The sequence below is a fragment of the Hibiscus syriacus genome, unplaced genomic scaffold, assembly GCF_006381635.1.
Source record: "Hibiscus syriacus cultivar Baekdansim isolate YM2019G1 unplaced genomic scaffold, ASM638163v2 tig00111582_pilon, whole genome shotgun sequence".
In the NCBI taxonomy this organism is placed as follows: Eukaryota; Viridiplantae; Streptophyta; class Magnoliopsida; order Malvales; family Malvaceae; genus Hibiscus; species Hibiscus syriacus.
Window position 1 is genome coordinate 6270968 of NW_024063126.1, and position 23360 is coordinate 6294327.

Consider the following 23360-nt stretch of genomic DNA (forward strand, 5'->3'; position numbering starts at 1 on the left):
AAAGGGTATTATCTTAAAAATGTATCCCAATATTGCACTCTTCGCTCGTTCCATTTGAATTACAGTTGTCTTTGTCTTTCCCTCTCTCTGACTCGCTTCCAAAAACGGCGCCACTTTCTTACCGTTTGTCATTTCCTCAACCACTCTTAGATTCTTCTGAAAATCGTACTCAGTTTTCTAACTGCAAATTAATCGGCGATTCGACCGCATTTTAAAGGGAAAAAAAAGAAAATAAAGATTGGAAGCGGAGATGTCTCTAAGACCGAGCGCGAAGGAGGTTCGAAAGAACAGCTACAAGGTGGCGGTTGTTGTGGAGGAATCACGGCGGAGGAGAGAAGACTCCATGGTTAAGATTCGAAAGAACAAGAGAGAAGAAAACCTTAGTAAAAAACGCCGCGAAGAACTTCTCGCTCAAAAACAACTGCCGTGCCAGCAGTTGCTTTCTTCCACTGCCGATTCCAAGAAATGGGTATGTTCAACTGATTTAATCAATCTGAAACGTCGGATCATGATTGATAAGTAGGGTTAACTCGTTGTCTTGCTCCAATTTCTGTATTGGGCTGATTGGCTGTTCCTTTATTTCGATTGGATAATCTTTTTTTAGTGTTACTGGTGTTTTAAAAGTGAAATGCATGTTTAGCTTATTGGATTTAGTAAGCCTCAATAAAGAATGGATATGAGTATTTACTATTGAATAAAACATGATCTTGATAATCAAATTGCAGTTAGAAAGTCTTCCGGCTATGGTTGCTGGCGTTTGGTCAGATGACAGGAACGCCCAGCTTGAGGCAACAACTCAGTTCGTGTATTTGCTATCAATAGGTTGACAATTTGTTCTGTTGTTGTCGTTGATGTTTTCTTTTTTCTTTGTCCCAGCTCATATTTGATTTTACAAACTCTTAATTTGTCTGTTGAAGGCAATCCTCCAATCCACGAAGTTGTACAATCGGGTGTTGTTCCTCGCTTTGCTGAGTTTCTTGCTAGGGATGATTTCCTGCAGCTTCAGGTTTTTGATATTTTATGCTGAAGTTATTAGGATTTTGCTCTTTTTTTTGTGTGTAATGTTTTAGTTGTTGCATGGCATCATTTAACTGTTTTTTTTTTTTTTTTGCAATCTTGTGGGTTGTAGTTTCAGGCAGCTTGGGTTCTTACGAATATCGCTTCAGAGCCATCATCCGAAAATACCAGAGCTGTAATTGATCATGGAGTTGTCCCTATACTTGTTAAACTTCTTGGATCCCCAAGCAATGATATACGGGAACAGGTTAATATTGTAGTCTGCAAGTGACCTTATTTTTATTAATAGAGTTTAGTTGCATTCTCATTAGGTCATCTTTTTTCTCTTCGGAATTATAGGCTGTTTTGGCATTAGGAAATACTGCCGCATACTCACCTGAATGTCGTGCTGTGGTCCTTGGCCATGGTGCCTTGATGCCACTGTTGGCTCAACTCAACGAGCATGCGAACCTCACTATGTTGCGAAATTCTACATGGGCCTTGTTAAACTTTTGCAAGGGCAAGCCACTGGCATCATTTGAGCAGGTTGGACTTCCTCGACTCTTGTAATATGAATTGTTGTTGGAGTTGCGACTCTTTTTGATGCTTTCTTTAGCTAATGCATGATGCTTTCGAAATTGAATAAGCAGACAAAGCCAGCTTTGCCAGCCCTTGAGCGTCTTATCCATTCAAGTGATGATGAAGTCCTTTCCGATGCATGTTGGGCCCTTTCAAATCTCTCGGATGGTACTAATGACAAAATCCAAGCTGTTATTGAAGCTGGTGTCTGCCCCCGGCTTGTTGAGCTTTTGCTGTAAGTACTATCCTCTCACATTTCAAATTGATTTTTGATTTGATGTATATGTTTTGCTATTGTTTCTCTGTTTTCTTTTGAATATTTTCTCACTTATTTTCCCGTGTTTGTTAGTCATCCATCCCCAGCAGTCCTCTTTCCCGTTCTTCGCACTATTGGAAATATTGCTACTGGGGATGATATGCAGACTCAGGTATGGAATATTTAATGACATATTTATTGCTTTTGCTGCAGTTATTCTGATTTTTTCCCCTTGAAATGTTGTTAACCAACTTATCCTTGTACTGGGTTTGGCTGGTTAATTGCATTTATATCTACACGTTACACAAGTTAATATAATATATTCTTTCTGACTTGTGTATTAGTTCTTTGTTGCTTAAACCATGTTGGGACAGTGCTGTTATTTCTATTGACAATTATTTGGACAGACTACATCTGATATGACATTGTAGAAGTCATTGGTGCTATACTATGTTTGGCTAGCTTGATATTTCTGATATGTGTTCTAATCAGACAATGAATGGTGCTTTACATTAATGTGCTAGTATTCATCGCTACTCTGACTTGAATGTTGTTTCTTCAAAAATGTGCTTCCCATTTGATTACATCAATGAATGTATGTTAGAAGATTTGAACGCTGGGCATCTTTTTGAATGAAGTTCGACTATTGGGGTTTATTCGGAAAACTAGATAGTTTTCCATGGTTTCATTAGACTTGCTTATAGAAAATTTTGTTGGAAAATATTAAACTTTAAATGTGTTCCACCTTGAAAGATCCAGATAATGAGAAGATTCCGATTAATGTAAAGATTGTAGACGGTGGAATAATTGTACATCAGACACGATTCAGCGTGTTTTGTTCCAAGAAATATGATTAATGAATCTTCTTCGTGTTTTGTAGAACAACGTTTGCATTCATGCCATTGTTTAGTTGCCTCTTGCTCTAGTAGTCATGCTGCATGTTATGTCCTTTTTCAGTGTATTATAGACCATCAAGCTCTTCCTTGCCTTTTGAACCTGCTGAAAAATAACTACGAAAAGATTATTAAGAGGGAAGCTTGTTGGGCCATTTCAAACATCACTGCTGGAAATGTGAATCAGATACAGGCAACAAATTTAGCGTGAAAATTCTATAATTGATGGTATTGTTTTCCATTGTGGCCTTTCATCCAGTTTTAATAATTCCAGTTGGTGCATGTCTTTTGAAAATCTTTTGTAGGCTGTAATTGATGTTGGCATTATTGCTCCTCTAGTCCATTTACTTGAAAACTCTGAGTTTGAGATCAGGAAAGAAGCTGCTTGGGCAATTTCAAATGCCACATGTGGTGGTAACCTTGAACAAATAAAGTATATTTTCTTTTCCATAATCAATCTCTTGGTTCTTCCGGATACAATTCTCCATAGATAATTTCTGGTTTATTTGCCAGGTTCCTGTTAGGCGAAGGCTGCATTATATTGTGTGATCTTCTTCTCTGTCTCGACCCAGGAACTGTTGTTATTTGTTTAGAAGCTCTTGAAAACATTCTGAAGATTGGTGAAGCTAGGAAAAACATGGGTGACTCAATGGAAGTTAATCTCTATGCCCAATTAATTGATGATGCTGGGGGATTGGAAAAGATTGAAATCCTCCAGAATCATAAAAACAATGTAATCTATGAGATGGCAGTGAAGCTTCTTGAAACATATTGGGCGGACGATGATGATCAGCCGTTACCCCCTGGTGATGCTCCACAATCTGGTTTCCAGTTTGGAGGCAATCAACTTCCTCCTCCATCCAATGGATTCAAGTTCAGTTGAAGGTTTGCATTTGAATATGTTGCATTTGATTTTGTCTGAATACTTTTTCCGAGGAAGGTAATGTGGTATGCTAGGAAAACTGATAGAACCAATTTCACATATGTCTGAGTTGCTACCCCTCTGTCTCCTCGTAACAAGAAACTAGGATGTTGTAAATGTTTGTACAGGCCAATTTATGAAGTGAATATATAGATTACACAGCTTGCAGATGCAGCCGCATGCATTTATAATTTCATACCAAAACACCTTTTCTCTGATCTGAGTTTCATAATGAATTATAATGAGCTTTCCTTGTAGGAATTGGTAAAAAGAAAAACAGATTCTGTTAGCGGCAAAATAGGCTCCTGGTTGAAGTAGACCGAAGCTCAGTGTAATACATAATTTTGTTCGAACATTTCGAATCGAATTGAAGGAGATCGAGGATCAATTGGAAGATGTTCGTTTATTGATACCGGATTAATTCAAGTGGCGCTGACATTAAAAATGGAAATTAGTTCGTGGATTTTTTACATTTGATTAATGGGAGCTTGGAAGAATTTTGAGCATGTGATTGGTTACAAGCCCAAATTTTGTAACCTCTATTATTAAAACCTAGACTCCAAAATTAGATACCCTAAAACAAAAGTCCATGGGAAAAATGTCCATTTAGCGAAACCAAGTGTTCCTCCCAACATCAGAATCAACCCATTACATTTAAATCCATGTAAACCCATAGCCCAAAAAGACCCAAACATTTACAAGCCCATAGCCTAAACTAATTTGCCAAAAACCTTAGGGTTCCCCCTAAGCGGCCGCTGCCGACCCCTCTTGTCCCAAATAGCACGCGCCACATCGGCAACAACAAGGAGGCCAAATGGTCCCCATAGTAGCCTCATCAGCCACGACAGCTCCATGGTGGTCCATTGCCCATGACAGTGGCACCGCATCACCCATACAAGCCAAGAAAAAGGGAAAAATCAGCACCAAGCGAACATCAAATTCATGCAAAAGAAGACAATGTTGTATTACCGTAACTAACAAAGAGGTCTCCTACCTTGCTAAAATTCATACAACAGGTGATTTTTCAAGTTCAGGATCAGCACATACGTAAGACTCAATTGAAATTTATATACAAATTTACAGATTTTCCATCAAGAGTGATGGTAGTAAGATTCGAACTTAACCTTACAAACTCAAATTTCTGAATCACAATCACTTGTACCAATACTTGTTGACATCTTGTTGATTATTCGTGATAGGAGAGCCCTTCACAAAAAATTTTGATTCATTTTTTTAATATAATTAAGAAAAAGTTGTTTTATTGCAATAATTAACATGGTGATCTACTAACTTACTCGAGTAATATCTTGTCAATTATTCACAATAAGAAAACATCCTTCACAAAACCATGTGAACATCGTTTTAATTTTTTTAAAACAATAAAAAAATGTTTTACTTCCAAAGGGTTCAACTCATCAATTAGATTTGTATCAATTTGAGAAATTATAAATTAAATTCAAATTTGTATTTGAATTCGATTTTTTTTAAAAAAAATCGAGACAATGCATAAGGTTTAAAAATATATCAATTTTAAGTGTGTCGTGGGTGCTTTAACCTTCTTCATGTGTAACTTTTAGGTCAATTTTTTCACTCTAGTTTTCAACGGGATTTTTAAAATGGTTCGATAAATCTAGAGATAAGCTTAGCCTTGTGCCCAAAAACAGGCATTTTACCCAAAAATCACCCTGACAAGAAATAATTATCTGTTAGCCACCGTTTCGTCAAATTTTACTGATCTAGCACCTTTTCTGACAAAGCGCGGACCATCGTCTACGCCTTTGTAGGGTTTCGTCCAAGCTGCCACCACGTTATGAATGGCGCGGATGGTGATCCGCGCCTTATCCGAGCTACCGCCACATAGGGACAGGCGCGGATCACCATCTTCGCCTTAGCATTTTAAAAAAAGATGCTTTAAAAAATTAAAAAAATAAAACTATAGGGACTAACATCATAATTTAATACATATTAGTTTTATGGGTTGAAAAGCTTAATGAGGTTAGCTTATATAGGCATATTGGAGTGTTTAGGTTATGTTTCTTGATAATGTGGGATAAAAGCTAAAAGTTAAAAGGTGAAGAAGGCATGGGTTCAACGTTAAAGCAAACACTAAAGAATCTTTGTTGCAGTAATGGGCGGTCTTATGGTGTTTTTGGCGCTTTGATCACATAAATTCCATGTAAAGTTTTTTTTTTTTTGGTTTTGTCAACACCATTTTTCGTTCGGGCGGGGAAAGATCGATACCTACTCGGGTGTTTACTCTTTGAAAATAATTTTCGAAATGTGAGGAGTCGCCACCAATCATTTAAGGTACGATTGGGACACCATAAAAATGGGGTGACTTTAATAAAACATTTTATTTTTATCAAAATATCATGTTTTAACGTCTGCAAAAATCCAGAAATCGGGTTCGAGAGTCAGTTACGCGCGGGGAATGATTAGCACCCCCACAAGGGTCCAAAAATTGATACCTAGTTGATTAGCCTATATTTAAAATCGAAAATTTTGAGTTCGATCTTTATTTAATTTGAAAATTATTACAGATGCAAAGTTGAAAAGGGTATTCGTTTATTGAGACCGATAGCATTCGCTCCCAAGCGTAAATGTGGGAGATCAATTATTGTGCATAATAACCGAATATTGCCTCGTTTTTAGAAAATATGATGCGGTCTTTGAAAAGGATGTAGACATATTTCAGGAATCACCAGTAGTCACCCCTGAGCATACTTGCATGAGATATACCATTAATTCCCTAATAAGTGAACATTGCCTTAGGTTTAAAAAAACAACGCAATTAAACAAATTTTTATTTAATCCTAATTAAGCTGAGGTAAATTAAAGGCTTTTTCTAGCTTAAGGAGTCAAATTATGAAATTAAAGGTACCTAGAAGCTCAAACCTAAAAATGTAGGCTCTAATATTAATCGTATTTGATTTTAAAACCAATTATTGAATCGAATAATCGAGATGGTCCCTCGACCATTTAGGCGAGGGACAACTCGAATTATTCCCTAATTTTAAAGACTAGTTTGAAATCTAACTAAAAGGGAGGCTCTATTTAACCTATTTAATTATGTTGATATTTCCTTGATCTTACCTTGCTTAGATCCAATATGTTGTTGAGAAGCCGGAGTAAAGCTGTCGAGCATTTACGGATCTGGGTTACCATTGCATACTGTTCGTTTGTAAGACAATCATCGCAGATAAGAATGTCCAACAATCCAATAACAGCAGCCATAGGAGTTCTTAGTTCATGACTGTAACACAACAGATTCATAAGATGTCAAATAAGGAAAATTTAACAAACAAATGTTATCTAATTATTCAGACGACCTCAAGGTTAAGAACCTTGTGCTCTACCAACTGAGCTGGATAGTCATCTCGGCATTTAAACTCTCCCTTTGCCTATAAATAACACCCCTTCAACCCTAAACATCACCACATCAATTCCTTCTATATTTTCTTCACCAATTCCTTCGATTTTTTTTTGTAAGGTAATTTTTTTTAAATATATTATATTTATTTTATATATGATTATTTGAAAAAAAAAAATTATTGTACTAATTATGTTTTATTATTTTTGTAGTTTTAAAATTGGAAAGTGAGATCATACAAATAGACATTTTTGCTGATATGGTAACATTATAAAATTATATTATTTAAATCATTGTGAAAAATTATAAAAATTTATTAGGTAATATTTTAATTCATATACTATTTATTTAATTAGGCGTATTCAGCTATTTTTTTTGTAGATATAAGACTCTCAATCTTTCAAATTATTAAACCTAAAGTTTATTTTTTGAAAATATTAATTATTAATAGATTTTAAAAGTCGAGCAATCGATTCGAGTAATTGGGCATCTTATGCGAAAATGCGACTCGAATTGCTCCCTAATTAAACTAGAGTGTCATACTAATTTCTAAGTTCGATTCAAGTATTAATCTAATTTAAAATTAAATCTAAGAATTAAAACTATGAAATAAATCAAAACAATTAATAAACCTAATTTTAAAATAAAATAAAATAACAATAACAAAAAAAATAAAAAAAAAACTTTAAAAAAAACATAAAATAAAAAATAAAATAAACATAAGTATAAGGACCTAATTGCATAAAATAAAATAACACTAACTAAAATGCAAGAAAATAAAAGTTAGTAGTTAAATAAAAAATAAACAGTGACTAAATTAAAATAAAACAAAGCAGCATGATAAAATTGCAATAAATTAGAAATGAAAGGTCCAGTGACCAAAATGCAAAAACACGGCAAAAATAGGGGTACCTGGACTGCGATTTGACCCTAAAACTAGTGACTAAAACGAAAATTTGCGCCTAAAGTATGAGGACCTAAGAGTGATTTATCCTTTTTTTCATAAAACCATAATATTTTCCCCCATTTCACGTAAACGACCGAGAAGTTTCCAAAACTCCCTCGGTCGCCGCTCGTCGGCCCTCACACGCCAGCCATTGGGCCGGCGACCAACCTACTCGAACCGGCGACCTTTACCATCATCGAAAAAGGACCAACCGAACAACTTGAACGGTCAAAGACCCTCCCCGTTATATTCCTCTCTCACTCTTTCTCTTCACCACACGTGTCATCCAAAAGAAAAAAATAAAGGTTCAAATGACTCTCTCGCCGGCCACAACTCTTCTACCGCTCAATGGCGACCACCCGAACTCTAACCGACTCCCGAACCGACCGAGGAAAGCCAAACATATGTTTAAGTGACCACAAGGTCTTTTCGCTCTCTTTGCTTTCGACCAAAGCCCCCAAAAACCCCCACGAGATCACCGCCAACCACCAAAAATTGGCGCTACCTGGCCATGAGATGGCCTCTCTCGCATGCCGGCCACCGCTCAACGATAGCCACCCCCTAGGCAACCAATGGGCCCAAAAAAAGAAGAAAAAAATAAGAAAGAAAATAGAGAGAAAAAAATTCTTTTATTTTTTCCCCATATTTTCGGGAAAAAGGGAGAAGACACAAGGTGGTTGGTTGGGGTATTAATATCCCCAACTACTATATTTTTTTAATATTTTTTTATAAAATAATAAAATAATGATAAAAACAAAAAATGAAAAACAAAAAATGGTGGTTACAACTACCCCTCTTTACTCATTACTGTGGAACGGGAATGAAGCAAAGAATAAAGCACTATTTTTTCGGCTCAATAACTGTTCTTCTAGCTGCGAGTACTTCTCATTATGAACTCTTCGCTGAGGATATCAATCCACTTTCTTCTGTGATAGAATCACCAACGTTGAAAAATTTCTTCTCATTATGAACTCTCCCATTGGAAGTGTTGATCCACTTCCTTTTGTGATGAAATCGAACAAAGTGATGATGTTGATCCAACTCCATATGCGATGGATAAACCAAGTATTGGTGTTGTTCTAACTCCTTATGTGATGGAAACGAGATGAGATTGAATAAATTATTCTTATTATGAACTTTTCCTCCCTCATCAGACGAGTTCTTATTATGAACTCTCTACTAGAAATGTTGAGCCAAGGTTGAACAAGTTCTTCTCATTATGAACTTATTCTTCATCATCAGATGAGTTCTTCTCATTATGAACTCTCCACTAGAAATGTTGATCCACCTCCTTCTGTGATGGAATCGAACTAAGGTTGAACAAGTTCTTCTCATTATGAACTCTCCATTAGAAATGTTGATCCACTTCAGTCTGTGATGGAATCGAACCAAGGTTGAACAAATTCCTCTCATTATGAACTTCTTCTCCTTTGTCTGATGAGTTCTTCTCATTATGAACTCTCCACTGAAAATGTTGATCCCTCAATAGAGACGTCACTGATTCGAATTGCCGTGAATTGAGTGATAGGTCAAACAAGCTCTTCTCATTATGAACTTCTTCTCCCTCTATCGGATGAGTTCTTTTCATCATGAACTCTCCATTTGAAATGTTAATCCCTCAAGTGAGGCATCACTGATTCAAAATGCCATGAATCGAGTGATAGGTCGAACAAGCTCTTCTCATTATGAACTTTTCCTCACTCTGTCGGATGAGTTCATCTCATTATGAACTCTCCATTTGAAAGGTTAATCCCTCAAGCGAGACGTCACTGATTCGAAATGTCGTGAATCGAGTGATAAGTCAAACAAGATCTTCTCATTATGAACTTCTTATCCCTCTATCGAATGAGTTCTTATCATTATGAACTCCCCAATAGAAGTGTTAATCCAAGGTTGAACAAGTTCTTCCCATTATGAACTTCTTTTCCCTCTTCGGATGAGTTCTTCTCATTATGAACTCTCCATCAGAAATGTTGATCGGTTTATCTTCTCTTTGTAGATTTCTAAACCTGCAAAAGATTATCATGTGTTAGTGATTTGTTTTTAAAATACGCGAAGATAATGACCCTATGTTCCTTAATTTTTCTGAGATCCAATTCTTTCAATGATGAAAAATATGGATTGATTCTTTGTTGAAATCTTCTTCTTCTTCATGCAGTCTTGAAATGAAATCTTTTTTGACTCTTTGAATTCCTTAATGTTACAAATTATATCATCTAGTGAGTCTTTGCTCCTTTATCTGTGCTGTGTTTTTGTATTTGTTGGGTCCATCCCAGGAACGACACTGCTCACTCGCATTGAAGGGATCTGAAAAAGTCAAGTTGAAGAAAAGCATTGTTGGAAAGACTTATAGGGAAACCTTGCTAAGGACTCCAATGACATCGCATAAAAACAATCCTAAGAATGACTCAACAATTTTGTAAAAAATGATCCTAAGAAGGAGAAAATATTTTTCCTTTTCTTTTCAAAATGGACTTTACAGGCATCCTCATGAAAAGGAAATCAAAATTTGTCATGTGTATGAAATGATGAAATGTATGATGCGAAGATGCAAATTCGTGGAATATGTATGAATGCATGTTTTCTTGATTTGTTGAGAATGGTTGCAAGATCAATATTCATTACTAAAGCAATTTTTACTCTCTTCTTGGTTTGGCTGTCTTCCTTATCTGTCACATCTGAGCTCATTCTTGTGAATCTTGACTTGTGAACGGGCACATCTTGCCCCAGTAAATTTTTTCCTTTGATAAATTTGGATTATCCTGCCTTAACTTGTGTAGAATCCAATAGAACTTTCATATTTTCCAGAAAGTTTTGAAAAGAGAGTCTATCATTTCAAGCTTTGGAGATTGTGTACTTGTTGCTACCTTTTGATGGAAAATCAATAGCCACTGCCTAGAACTAATCCTTAGGGACAAATGGAATTGAATGTGTTTGCTCAATTACTAACATCGAATTCAGTCCTCCAAGCTTTGCATTGATTTTTCAAGGTTCTATCGCCCATTTGGCGGAAAAAGAACTTCCCGGTTTTCAAATTTTAATCTTAGTACAGACAGAACAAAACCTTCAAATTGGGTGAGTTTAGAATTTATAGAAACCCCTTACGAACTCAATATTGGCTCAACATCATAACTACTGATACGAAAAGCATTCATCATTTCCTGTGGCTTTGACATTTATGCACAACAAATCATCAGAATAATGCAATTGTATGTTACGAGGCCCAAAGGATTTATCATCGAGAAACCTTTGAAAATCAAACTTGGATTCTTCAAAAAATGTATTCATAGTTATCATCAAGAAACTCCTAAAAATTAGGCTTAACTTATTTAAAAATTCCTCGAAAAACATCATATTATTTAGGTAATGTGCCCCCACTTCAAAGTAATGATTCTTCTTTATTGGACTCCTCGATCCTTGAGGCTTAGTCATTTTGAACAAAAATCCCTCCATTCGAGGCTTGAATTATGCTCTTTCTCCGTTCTCTTCTTTTATTTGCACAATCTGTAAAACTGCCTTGATGCATGAAATGTGAATGCAATAGTTATATATCTATGTAATATATGAGATTCCTGAATGCAGAAATGTTGATCATCCGTTTTTCTTCTGGATTAAAGTGGAGACCTCAATCTTCCTTCACTTTATCATCTTTGCATGAAACCTCCTCAATATCGATGTAGCAACTTGCTCGCTCATGTTTGCAATCTTTTGAGGATTAACATGATCATCTTGTGGTCTTCATTTTCTGTCTTCATTTTGGAGGAAATGTTTTCTCTCTCAAATTCTTGTTATGAGCAGGTGTATGACTTGACGTCATTTCTGTCCCTGACTTGATTGCTCAATCAAATTTGTTTCTCTGAAAAGGTTTTCCAACTGAAGCATGAATGGTTTGTTTCTCATGGTGAGATCCTTTTGTTTTCATCTTTTGACCCTGACACTCCAAGTGGCGGGGTCATTCACCATGTTTGTTTGATATGAATCTTGTGATCTTCACGAGGTCTGGTTTTGGTAATGCCCCAAGGTACTTATGACTCTATTCGTGCCAAGACCTTAATCTCGAATGACCTCACTCTTGTATCGTTAATCAGCAATGTTATCGAATAACCTGAGGGCTTCTCTTCATGATACCACAATCAGATGAACACTTAAGAAGTGACCAGTTCTTCTAACAGAAATGTCTTGAATCTTTGCCCTGAGCTGAGATATATGTCACTTTCAACTACGACGATCATCTTCTTCTTGATGGATTAATGACAACGTAACAAGGAAGTGTTAGAAGTTCTGTCCTCTAGTCCTTATGACCTCTCGGACTATTTTCTTTCAAGAAATGCTTCATTGTTCTGGCATCATTTGTTCTTTTTCTCCGATAAAGGCATAATGAGCCTCACCAGCTTCAAGGACCTTTTTCACTTGAGATTTTCATGTTTGAATTTTTTTTCTTTTCTTTTATGTTAGAAATGTGAAAAAAATGTTGAATAAAATTCAAAAGTGTCGTCATTTTCTTTTGGCCCACAATCAAAACAAATTGTAAAACAAGAGTTCATTGAATATCAAATAAGTCAAAATTTCTTTTAATCCTTCAAAAATTATATACATTTGAATAGTGTAAAGATTATTGTTGATATAAGGCTTAGGTTGACTTGGGAAGGTAATGTGTTTCAGGTTAATTTGGGGAGGTAATGTGTTTCAGGTTGGCTTCTTGCGTCTTCGATCCTGGTGTTCATCGACCTGATGAAGCAGCCATCATGCTTCTCTTCTGGAAATGTTTACTGGTTTTCATCCCTTGTAAGCGTATTTGGGTTGTGTAGTATTTTATCAAGAAATGTATAAGGCCGTCTTATGTGCAGTGGTTGACAATCTTCGTATTCGAGCTATCTTTTTAGGTTTTCGAATTGAATTCTCCTTTGGTTTCAAGACGTCATCTAAAATTTTACGTCTTGAACCCTACTTTTATTATTTTCCCTATCATGCATTAAAGATTTTAGAAAACTATTTTTTTGCAAATAAAATTAACCCTGAGGGGCGGAATGAAATTTTAAGATAATCTCTCCACTTAGAAATCCATGTATGATTAGAAGAGACTTTTCAGGCACGTAATGTAGGTCGGGGCTCACTGTTATGAAATAAAGGGATAAATAGGCCCAAACAAGTGTTTAAGGGTTATTGAACCAAGGATATATTCATTTTGATGTCTTCAATCTTGTCTTGCTTGACTTGAATCTGCTCGTGTGTCTTTTATTCTGTTTTTATTTTACTTTGGTGTTTCGTGATCTTCGGGTGAATTGATTTGAGTCACTCATTTTGAAGTGTTGGATCTGTTTATTTTCTTCTTCTTTTCTTTTTTTTTCTTTTTTTCGGTTTTACATTTTTTTCATTTATTTATTTCTTTCTTTCCTATCTTTTTTTATGTTTTTTCTCTTTTTTTTCTATGTCTTTTCATTTTTCTCTCTCTGTTATCATTTAGATTTGATCACTGATTGATTGTATTTGGTCCACCTTGCGGTATCTCGTTATTTCTCACTTTATTTCATTATGACTTGCTTCTGTAGCGAAATATGGATTGGTGATCTTCACTCATGCGAGCAGATATCCTTCACCTTTACCCCCAGCGTGGAGGGTGATCCTTGGTTAGGGTTGAATCAGAAGAAAAATACTATAGGCTCAAAAGGGGACAACAAGGGATATATACATACATATATTTGAAATGATAAATGAAACAAAGTCATTCATCATCTCATACATGGAAGTCTTTGTAAAAGAGGTATCCCCAGGGGTACGAGTATTCAGGATTAACCTTACTTACATGAAAACAATGTAATTAATGCATGATAAAATTATTTCAATGATTCCCTTTATTTTTCTTCTTCCATTTGCTCATAGAATGCCCTAATTATTCGAATTCTCTTGCAAAAACTTGATCTGCAACACTCCATCTTGTCTTTCTTACAGGAAAGGTTCTCATTATGCCCCCAGGATTTATCGAGGTTGGGAAATGAATGTTGTTCTATGTCTAGGAAGGGAAATATGTGACTTTAAAGTCATAATTCTGAAAAATGTAATGTTATGGAAAGATTATTTCTGTCTAGGAAGGTAAAAGTACAAGTTTTGGTGCCTCAAGAGATAAGGGAATGACTTTATTTTTTTGAAGGAAGGTGATATCAAAGTTCGGTCTTTTGGTAATGAACACACGCCGTGTAAGGAAACGAGTAAGGATGTTCGGTTTTGGATGGGGTATGGAAGGTCTAATCTTGCCCCTTGTCAAAGATTTATAATTAATAAAGTGGTAAAAAATCCTTTAATTCATTCGATATTCAAAGATTTACATGATTCAAACTTGATTTATTGCTCATAACCTTGGAAAACGACATAAGTTCAATCAATAAAATATTTATTGAGAAAACAAAGAAAGAATAAAAACACGTTCAAACAGGACACAACCAGTGCCAAAAGGCTTCACGGTGGGTGGAAGACCTTCTTGGTAATTAGCCCCAGAATGTCTCATTACGAGTTAAAGGTTAATACCTATAGTTCAAACAAAATTTGGGCCTTGCTTCTCAGTACCCCACGGATCTCGAGGATATTCGTCGAACTTCAGATAGTGCTAACATCAAGTCCATAGCTTTCAATTCTCTTCTACGTACGAATGAGGTGACTTTATTTTACCTCAAAGCTTTTATCACGAGATTCTTCGCAAGTTACTCCTAGAGTCCGTGATTAAAGCATGTTGATATACAATGTATACCATATAATGTACAATGTATATATGCTAATGCAAAGATGCACAAATGCAAAAATAGGAGTGCAAAATGCGAGATGCAAATGCAACAAGGAATTGATCCCAAAAGTAACTGTTCCTTGAACAATTCTTGAAAAATCGATAATGTCTCAGTACACTGGGGAAGTAAAAATCTAGTCCATCTGTAAGTTGTCTAGTTCCTGCAAGCATCTGGGTACTGCATCGTCTTCAAAGCTTATACTTCATCTCCTACTTTTAGAGATTTTTCAAGAAGGTTATTGATCTTCACTGTTGGCTCCAGCGTTGAATCTTCTTGTATCCAACTTGTTACCTCAGTAGGTAGATGTCTGGCTTGTCTCATTAGTAGGTAAACTCTCTCTTGAAGCTACTCGATCTACGTAGAGAACCTCTGAAATTCTTTTGATCCCATCGAAAGGTATTGTTGTGAGCATTGTTTTTCAAGAACCTTCTAAATGATCAGTTATTTAAGGGATCAATACCTTTGAAGGATATGTCATGTTCATGCAAAAAAATGCAACAAGAACATAGAAAATGAAATCAATGTTAGTAGAAACAAGACAAAAAGAATCAAGTTAGTTGAAATGATTAGTCAAAGAAATGTAATCTTAGAAAAATTAATTAAATATGACTCAAAGTTGAGATTGAAAAATAAAGCATACAAAGGAAATTAATAATCCTAACCGCATGCATTCTAATTCTCTTAGGCTATCCACATGGGTCAAGCGGGGTAGGTTTACTAAATTCTCTACATGAGGCTCGATTCTAGCAACGGGTTCCTAAGCCAACTTTACAACCTGTTAAGGTTGACCCCGATTCTGGCCCATTACAGACTTGTGAACCGGGTTCAACTCAGGGGATCACACCACTAAATGTGTACCTCGAATCTGATATCCAAATATACAACTTAGGACGTTTTCCAGAGATACTTTGTCAGACCCACACAAGGAAGTCGAATGCTCCTCGTGAGGTGTGACGTTTCTCCCTACTTAGGTAAACAAGGTTTGAGCTCGGGTTTAAAGCTATAATATGCAACAATCCTAAATCTTCACATAAGTGTAAGCATTAATCAGAGAGAAAACAAATTAAAACGTGAGTAAAATAAAAGCTTTGCAATAATCCCAAATGCAAATGCAAATGCAAATGCAAATGCAAAAATAACATAATGAACTGTAAATTAAAACAAGACTGAACTCATAATTTACCGAAATCCTAAATATAAGGTAATCAACTCGTGGCTCGAATTTCAATTTGTTTTAGAAAACAAAACGTCCCCATCGGAGTCGTCAAGCTATCGATACCATTTTTCGCTCGGGCAAAGAAAGATCGATACCAACTCGGGGTTTACTCTTTGAAAATAATTTTCGAAATATGAGTAAATCATTTAGGTGCGACTGGGACACCATAAAAACTGGGTGATTTTAATAAAACATTTTATTTTTATCAAAATACCGAGTTTTAAGTTATGTGAAAATCCAGAAATCGGGTTCGGGAGTCAGTTATGCGTGGGGAAGGATTCTCACCCCCACAAGCGCCCAAATATTGGTACCTAGTTGATTACCCTATATTTAAAATCAAAAAACTTTGGTTCGATCTTTATTTAATTTGAGAATCATTATGGAGGCAAAGCTGAAAAGGGTATTCGTTTATTGAGACCGATAGCATTCGCTCCCAAGCGTAAATGTGGGAGATCAACTATTGTGTTTAATAATTGAATATTACCTCGTTTTTAGAAAACATGATGTGGTCTTTGAAAATGATGTCGACCTATTTCGGGAATCACCAGTAGTCACCCTCTGAGCATACTTGCAGGAGATATACCATTATTTCCCTAATAAGTGAACATTGCCTTAGGTTAAAAAAACAATGCAATCAAACAAATTTTTATTTAATCCTAATTAAGCTAACGTAAATAAAGGCTTTTTCTAGCTTAAGGTGTCAATATATGAAATTAAAGGAACCTAGAAGCTCAAACCTAAAAATATAGGCTCTAATAATAATCCTATTTGATTTTTAAACCAATTATTGAATCGAATAAAAGAGATGGTCCCTCGACCATTTAGGCGAGGGCCAACTCAAATTATTCCCTAAATTTAAAGACTAGTTTGAAATCTAACTAAAAGGGAGGCTCTATTTAACCTATTTAATTATGTCGATATTAAGGTTTTAATTGAAATTCGAGAACTAAAAGGTCAAGAAATAAAATACCGAGCTCTAAGAAACTAAAAGTTTAAGGACCTAAATTAATAAATTCCAAAGTTAGGGGGCTAATTAAAACCTAATTTTTATCTAAATTATTAAACCTAAAGTTTATTTTTTTGAAAATATTAATTATTAATAGATTTTAAAAGTTGAGCAATCAATTCGAGTAATTGAACATCTTATGCGAAAACTTGACTCGAATTGCTCCCTAATTAAAGTAGAGTGTCATCCTAATTTCTAAGTTTGATTCGAGTATTTATCTAATTTAAAATTAAATGTAGGAATTAAAACTATGAAATAATCAAAACAATTAATAAACCTAATTTTAAAATAAAATAAAATAATAAAAAAAAATTAAAAATAACATAAAATAAAAAATAAAATAAACATAAGTACAAGGACCTAATTGCATAAAATAAAATAACATTGACTAAAATGCAAGAAAATAAAAGTTAGTAGTTAAATAAGAAATAAACAATGACTAAATTAAAATAAAACCAAACATCATGATAAAATTACAATAAATTAGAAACGAAAGGTTCAGTGACCAAAATGCAAAAACATGACAAATATAGAGGTACCTGGACTGTGATTTGACCCTAAAACTAGTGACTAAAATGTAAATTTACACCTAAAATATGAGGACCTAAGAGTGATTTATCCTTTTTTCATAAAACCAGAATATTTCCTCTCATTTCATGTAAACGGCCTAAAAGTTTCCAAAACTCCCTCGGCCACCACTCGCCGGCCTTCACAAGCCGGTCGCTAGACCGGCAACCAACCTACTTGAACCGGTGACTTTTACCATCACCGAAGGATGACCGACCGAACAACTTGAACAGTCGAAATCCCTCCCCGTTATCTTCCTCTTCCACTCTTTCTCTTAACCACACGGCAATATCCAAAAAAAAAAACAAAGGTTCAAATATCTCTCTCGCCGGCCACAACACCTCTGTCACTCAACAGTGACCACCCGAACTCCGAGCGACGCCTGAACTGGCCGAAGAAAGCTAAACAAATATCTAAGTGACCACAAGCTCTTCTCCCTCTCTTTGCTTTCGACCAAAGCCCCCAAAGACCCCCACGAGATCACCGTCGGCCACCAAAACTCGGCGCTGCCTGATCATGAGATGGCCTCTCTCGCATGCTGTCCAGGGCTCAACGATGACCACCCCCTAGGCAACCAATGGTCCCGAAAAAGAAGAAAATAAATGAGAAAGAAAATAGAGAGAAAAAAGTTCTTTTATTTTCCCCATATTTTCAAGAAAAAGGGAGGAGGTACAAGGTGGTTAGTTGGGGTATTAATAACCCCAACTACTGCATTTTTAATATTTTTTATAAAATAATGATAAAAATAAAAAACAAAAAAATAGTGGTTACAAGTTTGTTTGTTATTGCAATATTCGCTTGATATTTGTTTTGTTCTTTCTTTTATTTTACCATGTCCTAGTTGCTAAAGCATGCATGAATGTTTCAATTCACAAAACAAGTTTTCTTTGCTTTGAAAATTTTCTAAGTGGAAGAGGTTCAAAATTGATGATTTTCCTATTAAAATTCTCTCTTTTTAACTTTCTAATGGTAGATTTTCACTCTTCTACTATCATCTTAGCCTCTTTTGCATCTACACACCTTAACATGACTTGATCATGGCTTTTCTTGTATAAGACCTCCCCATCAAGGACATACCCAGTTGTCATTCTTCTAATGGTTCTTTTATCAGCTTCACTGGCTTCATCTGGATAACTTCGATTCTTGATGTATTGCAGAATGTTGTGGTACCAGGGCTTAGTGTCTTTCACTTCCTCGATTTGGTAACAATGAGCCAAGTACTCATACGACTGCATGTCAATTGGCATCATTTCAGACTCCTCGCCATTCTTAAATGGGGCTAGCAAGGTGGCTAAAGCATCAGTCATTTGATTTTTTTCTCTAGGAACATAATGGAAGGTGACTTCATCGAATTCTTCGAGCAGATCCAGTATTAACTTCCGTTATTAACCAGCTTTACATCCTTGGTTTCCCACTCTCCACGGAGTTGATAGATTAGTAAGGCTGAATCTCCATATACCGGCAAGGTATTTATATTTTTTCCTCATTACAACTCGAATCCCCAAAACACAAGCCTCATATTCTGCCATGTTGTTGGTGCAATCGAAATTTAGTATGCTAGTGAATGGGTAATAATTCCCTTCTGAGGAGACCAATATGGCCCCAATATCATGTCTTAATGCATTTGATGCACCATCAAAATGCATTTTCCAGGAATTGTCTATGGAAGTACTTGCTTATTCTATGGATATGGCCATCAAGTCTTCGTCTGGGAAGTCAAAGTCTAGCAACTCGTAATTTTCATCAGTTCTGTCTTCCAAGAAGTCCGATATGGCACACTTACTTTTATGGCTTTCTGGCTCACATACTCGATGTCAAATTCGAATAACAGCATCTGCCATCAGGCTAACCTTCCAGAGAGAGAATGCACACCCATCACGTACTTTAGTGGGTCTAACATGGAAATCAGCCAAGTGATGTGATACAACATGTACTGTCTGAGTCTTCGTGTAGTCCAGACTAAAGCACAACAAACCTTTTCGATGGGAGGATATCTGACCTCGCAATCAATGAACTTCTTGCTCAAGTAGTAGATGTCCCTTTCCTACTTTCCGGATTCATCATGTTGACCCAGGACACACCCCATTGAATTCTCGAATATAGATAAATACAAGAATATAGGCTTGCCTGGGATAGGGGGACATCAAGTTAGGAGTGTCAGATAAGTACTCCTTTATCTTCTCGAATGTAATTTGGTAATTCTCATCTCGTGCTCCAGGGTTGTTCTTTCGGAGAAGGCGAAAGATTGGGTCACACTTGTCTGTTAACTGAGATATAAACCGTGCTATGTAATTCAATCTTCCCAGAAAACCTCAAACTTCTTTCTATGTGTACGGGGAAGGTAGATTCTGGATAGCCTTAACCTTATCGGGATCGATGTCTTTCCTGCTAACCATGAACCCTAACAGTTTCCCAGATATTACTCCAAATGTGTACTTACTATGGTTCAGTCTTAGCTAGAACTTTCTTAATCTCTGAAGAGCTTTCTCAGATTCTCGACATGTTCATTCTCGGTTTGTGCCTTGACAATCACGTCGTGACATAAATCTCAATTTCCTTGTACATCATGTCATATAACAGGGCCACCATAGCTCTCTAATATGTTACCCCAACATTCTTTAATCCGAAGGGAATTACTTTGTAGCAAAAAGTTCCCCATATTATGATGAACATGGTCTTTTCCATGTCTTAAGTATGCATCTTAATCTGGTTATATCCTGAAAATTTGTCCATGAACGAGAAGAAAGCGTTCTCGGCTGTATTGTCCACTAAAGTGTCAATGTGCGGCAGTCGAAAGTTGCCTTTGGGCCTTGCATTGTTAAGGTCCCGATAATCGACACACATGCGTACTTTCCCATCTTTCTTCGAAACTGGCACTATGTTGGCCACCCACTCTGGATACTTGGCCACTTGAAGGAAACCAACATTGAATTTCTTCTTGACCTCTTCTTTGATCTAAATGAGTGTTTCGGGTCGCAATATCTTTGGCTTTTGCTATACGGGTTTGCATTCTGGTTTGATTGGTAGTTTGTGGACTACCATATCTGTGTCTAGCCCCGACATGTCTTGATACGACCATATGAACACATCTCTGTATTCTTGAAGTAAGACTATCAAGTTTTTTCTTGCTTCAGCCGAAAGAGTTGTGCGGATTTTAACCTCCTTTCTCTCCTCTTCGGTGCCCAGATTTATGATTTCGATCTACTCCTCATGTAGCAGTATTTATTTGTCTTTTATTTCTACCATTCTCAATAATTCGATAGGTAAGTTGCACTCCTCTTCATTGTTGCATTCGTCAATTTCCCTAAGACAAACGGCCGATTCAAAATCCACCTCCGGATTAGGATCATCAGTGCATGCATTATCGTTATCTGGGGACCTGGAGGAAAAAAGACAATGTGTATGCGTGAGAGGAAAATAACCCACATGGAACAACCGAAAATTAATTTCAAAAGAGAATGAAATGGAGTATTGAAATGAAGAAAGAGAAAAAACTGAATTCAAAAGAAATGAAACAAGAAAATTGTTTGTCATGAAAGAAATTGCATCTTTTATTGAATTTAAATGAAAATGTTCATTCACCCTTAAAAAATATCACTTATTACCCTGGGTATTGGCAAATAGGGATAGTTTGAATATTACTCTGAAAGACATTTGAAAATCACAGGCAATTCTTCCACCGACGAATTGCTAAGCACAGACCCAGGTGGTAGTGGACGGATTCCGGATCTATCCACGTCTTCAGTATTTTCTGTGATTACAATATTGATACTCAAATCTCTCAGAGCCACTTCCAAATCTGATGAGGTGGTCTCAAACACATAACCACCTGACTTGAATGTGTCGTAAAGAGGTAGGAATACCATGGGTTCCCATTGGAATTCATTTCCAGTTAACCTGGCTATTGTTCTTTCCCGTTTCTTCTGAATTTCCTTCCTCTTTTCTTGGTGAATGGGCTGAAAACCAAGCCCAAACTGATCGAACTTTAATATAGAAAGGATGAGATTAATCTTTCCTTGTAGTAACTTTCCAAACCCTCTTCCCGTCTTGGCACCTTGTCCCAAAGTCTGCTTAATCTCCATCTTGGTACACTCGGAAAGCTGGGGTTTGGAAATCTTTCTTCCTTCAGGAACAAATGTGGCATTCACAAATTCTAAGGAGTGGAATGAACATTCTACCGCCTCCTCGTCTACTTCGATGTATGAAGCGTCTGTGGTCACACTTGCCACAATGTCTTCTTCAGTGTTAATAATCACCAGCTCTATCAATAACAAACTTAAGTTTTTGGTGCAGCGTGTACCGTACTGAACTAGCTTGATGAATCCAAGGCCTTCCCAAAAGATAATTGTAGGAAGGCATAATGTCTATCACTAGAAATTCAATGTTGTAGGTGACTGGTCCAATGGTTAAAGGCACCTCAATCTTGCCAACTACCTCCCTCTTGGTCCCATCAAATACTCAGACCACAATCTGGCAAGTTCTCATATGAGAGTTATCAATTGGCAGCCTTTTCAATGTAACTAAAGGCATCACATTAAGGGCTGAACCATTGTCGATTAATACACTCGGTAAATCATGCCCCTTACAGTGGGTGGTGATATGTAATGCCTTAGTTCGACCTCTCCCTCCATATGGAATCTCATAATCTAAAAATGAGATGAGATTATCGGCTTGAATGTTGTTTACAAGTAGATCCATCTTGCTGACTGGTATGTTTTGTGGCACAAACATCTGATTCAGGACCTTCAATAGTGCCTCCCGGTGTGCCTCTGAGTTCAACAACAGTGCCAACATTGAAGTGTGTGTCGACAAGCTAAATAGCTGTTCTACAATATTGTATTCATTGTGCTTCAAAATTTTGATGAACTCCCTAGTTTCATCCTCCTTTATGGGCTCATTGATTGCCAGCACATCCTCCTTAAAGGGTTCAAGTGGTCGTTGCCCCACTTTGCTATCATCTTCTCTTGAAGTGCTCACCTGACATTCATAATTCCATGGCACTTTTCGGTTGTCCTTGTAAGCAAAAGGTTGGGGTGTCGTGATCACCACCTTTGATCGTGTCTTGTCTGTTATCTTTGCTTTAGGGTTAATTATCAAAGGGTTACCACTGTCGTATTTCCTTTCTGATGACTCTCTCGTTGTGCAAACGTGTACTTTCGGAGAATCTTGAATTTCTTCATAAAACACCAGATGCTTCCTATCCATCATGTGTTGGACCAAAGCTTTGAATTCTGGGCAATTCTGCACCCCATGCCCCTCTTCATTGTGGTAACAACAGTGGTTACCATCTTCATTCTTTGTTGTATATGATTATGGTGTGAGAAGCCCGACTTTCACTATTTGGCTCCATACTCAAGCCAAAGGGGATTTTACTTTTGAAACACCAGTTTTGACTCTCCTGCCCTGGTCGGTAGTGACTGCGTTAATCTCAATCTCCTGATGATTAGGCAAGGGATTTTGTGCAACGTTTGGTGCTCCGGAGTTAAAGTGGATCCAATTCTTGTTATGCATTCTTTGTACAATCCTCTTGAATGTGAGGCAATTTTCAATCGTGAGCCTCGACACACTGCCATGGTATTCACAGTGAGCGTTCTCGTCATACCATCTAGGGTAAGGGGGCTTCATTGATTTCACAGGGTAAGGTGACACCACATGAGTGTCAAAGAGTTGTTGGTATAGCTCCTTGTATGACATGGGAATATGATCGAATTGCTCATTCTCTCTTTCTTCCCTAGGTTTCCTCTGATTTTGTTTAGAAGTATCTGATGGTACAGCTGCAATTATTTTTGTGCTTGAGATCGTAACACCCTTGTTGGCATTGTAGGTACTGACG

General features: G+C 36.6%; 1 protein-coding gene across 1 annotated transcript; it reads left to right on the top strand.

Annotated features, from left to right (window-relative positions):
* The first annotated feature begins 250 nt into the window (after window positions 1–250).
* On the top strand, window positions 251–3607 carry LOC120165242 (importin subunit alpha-like). Its single transcript, XM_039174800.1, has 10 exons — window positions 251–469; window positions 726–822; window positions 918–1006; window positions 1130–1264; window positions 1357–1542; window positions 1647–1810; window positions 1925–2003; window positions 2789–2917; window positions 3030–3157; window positions 3238–3607. Exons 1-10 carry the CDS (start codon window positions 251–253, stop codon window positions 3605–3607), a joined length of 1596 nt encoding a protein of 531 aa, XP_039030731.1.
* Window positions 3608–23360: the final 19753 nt, after the last annotated feature.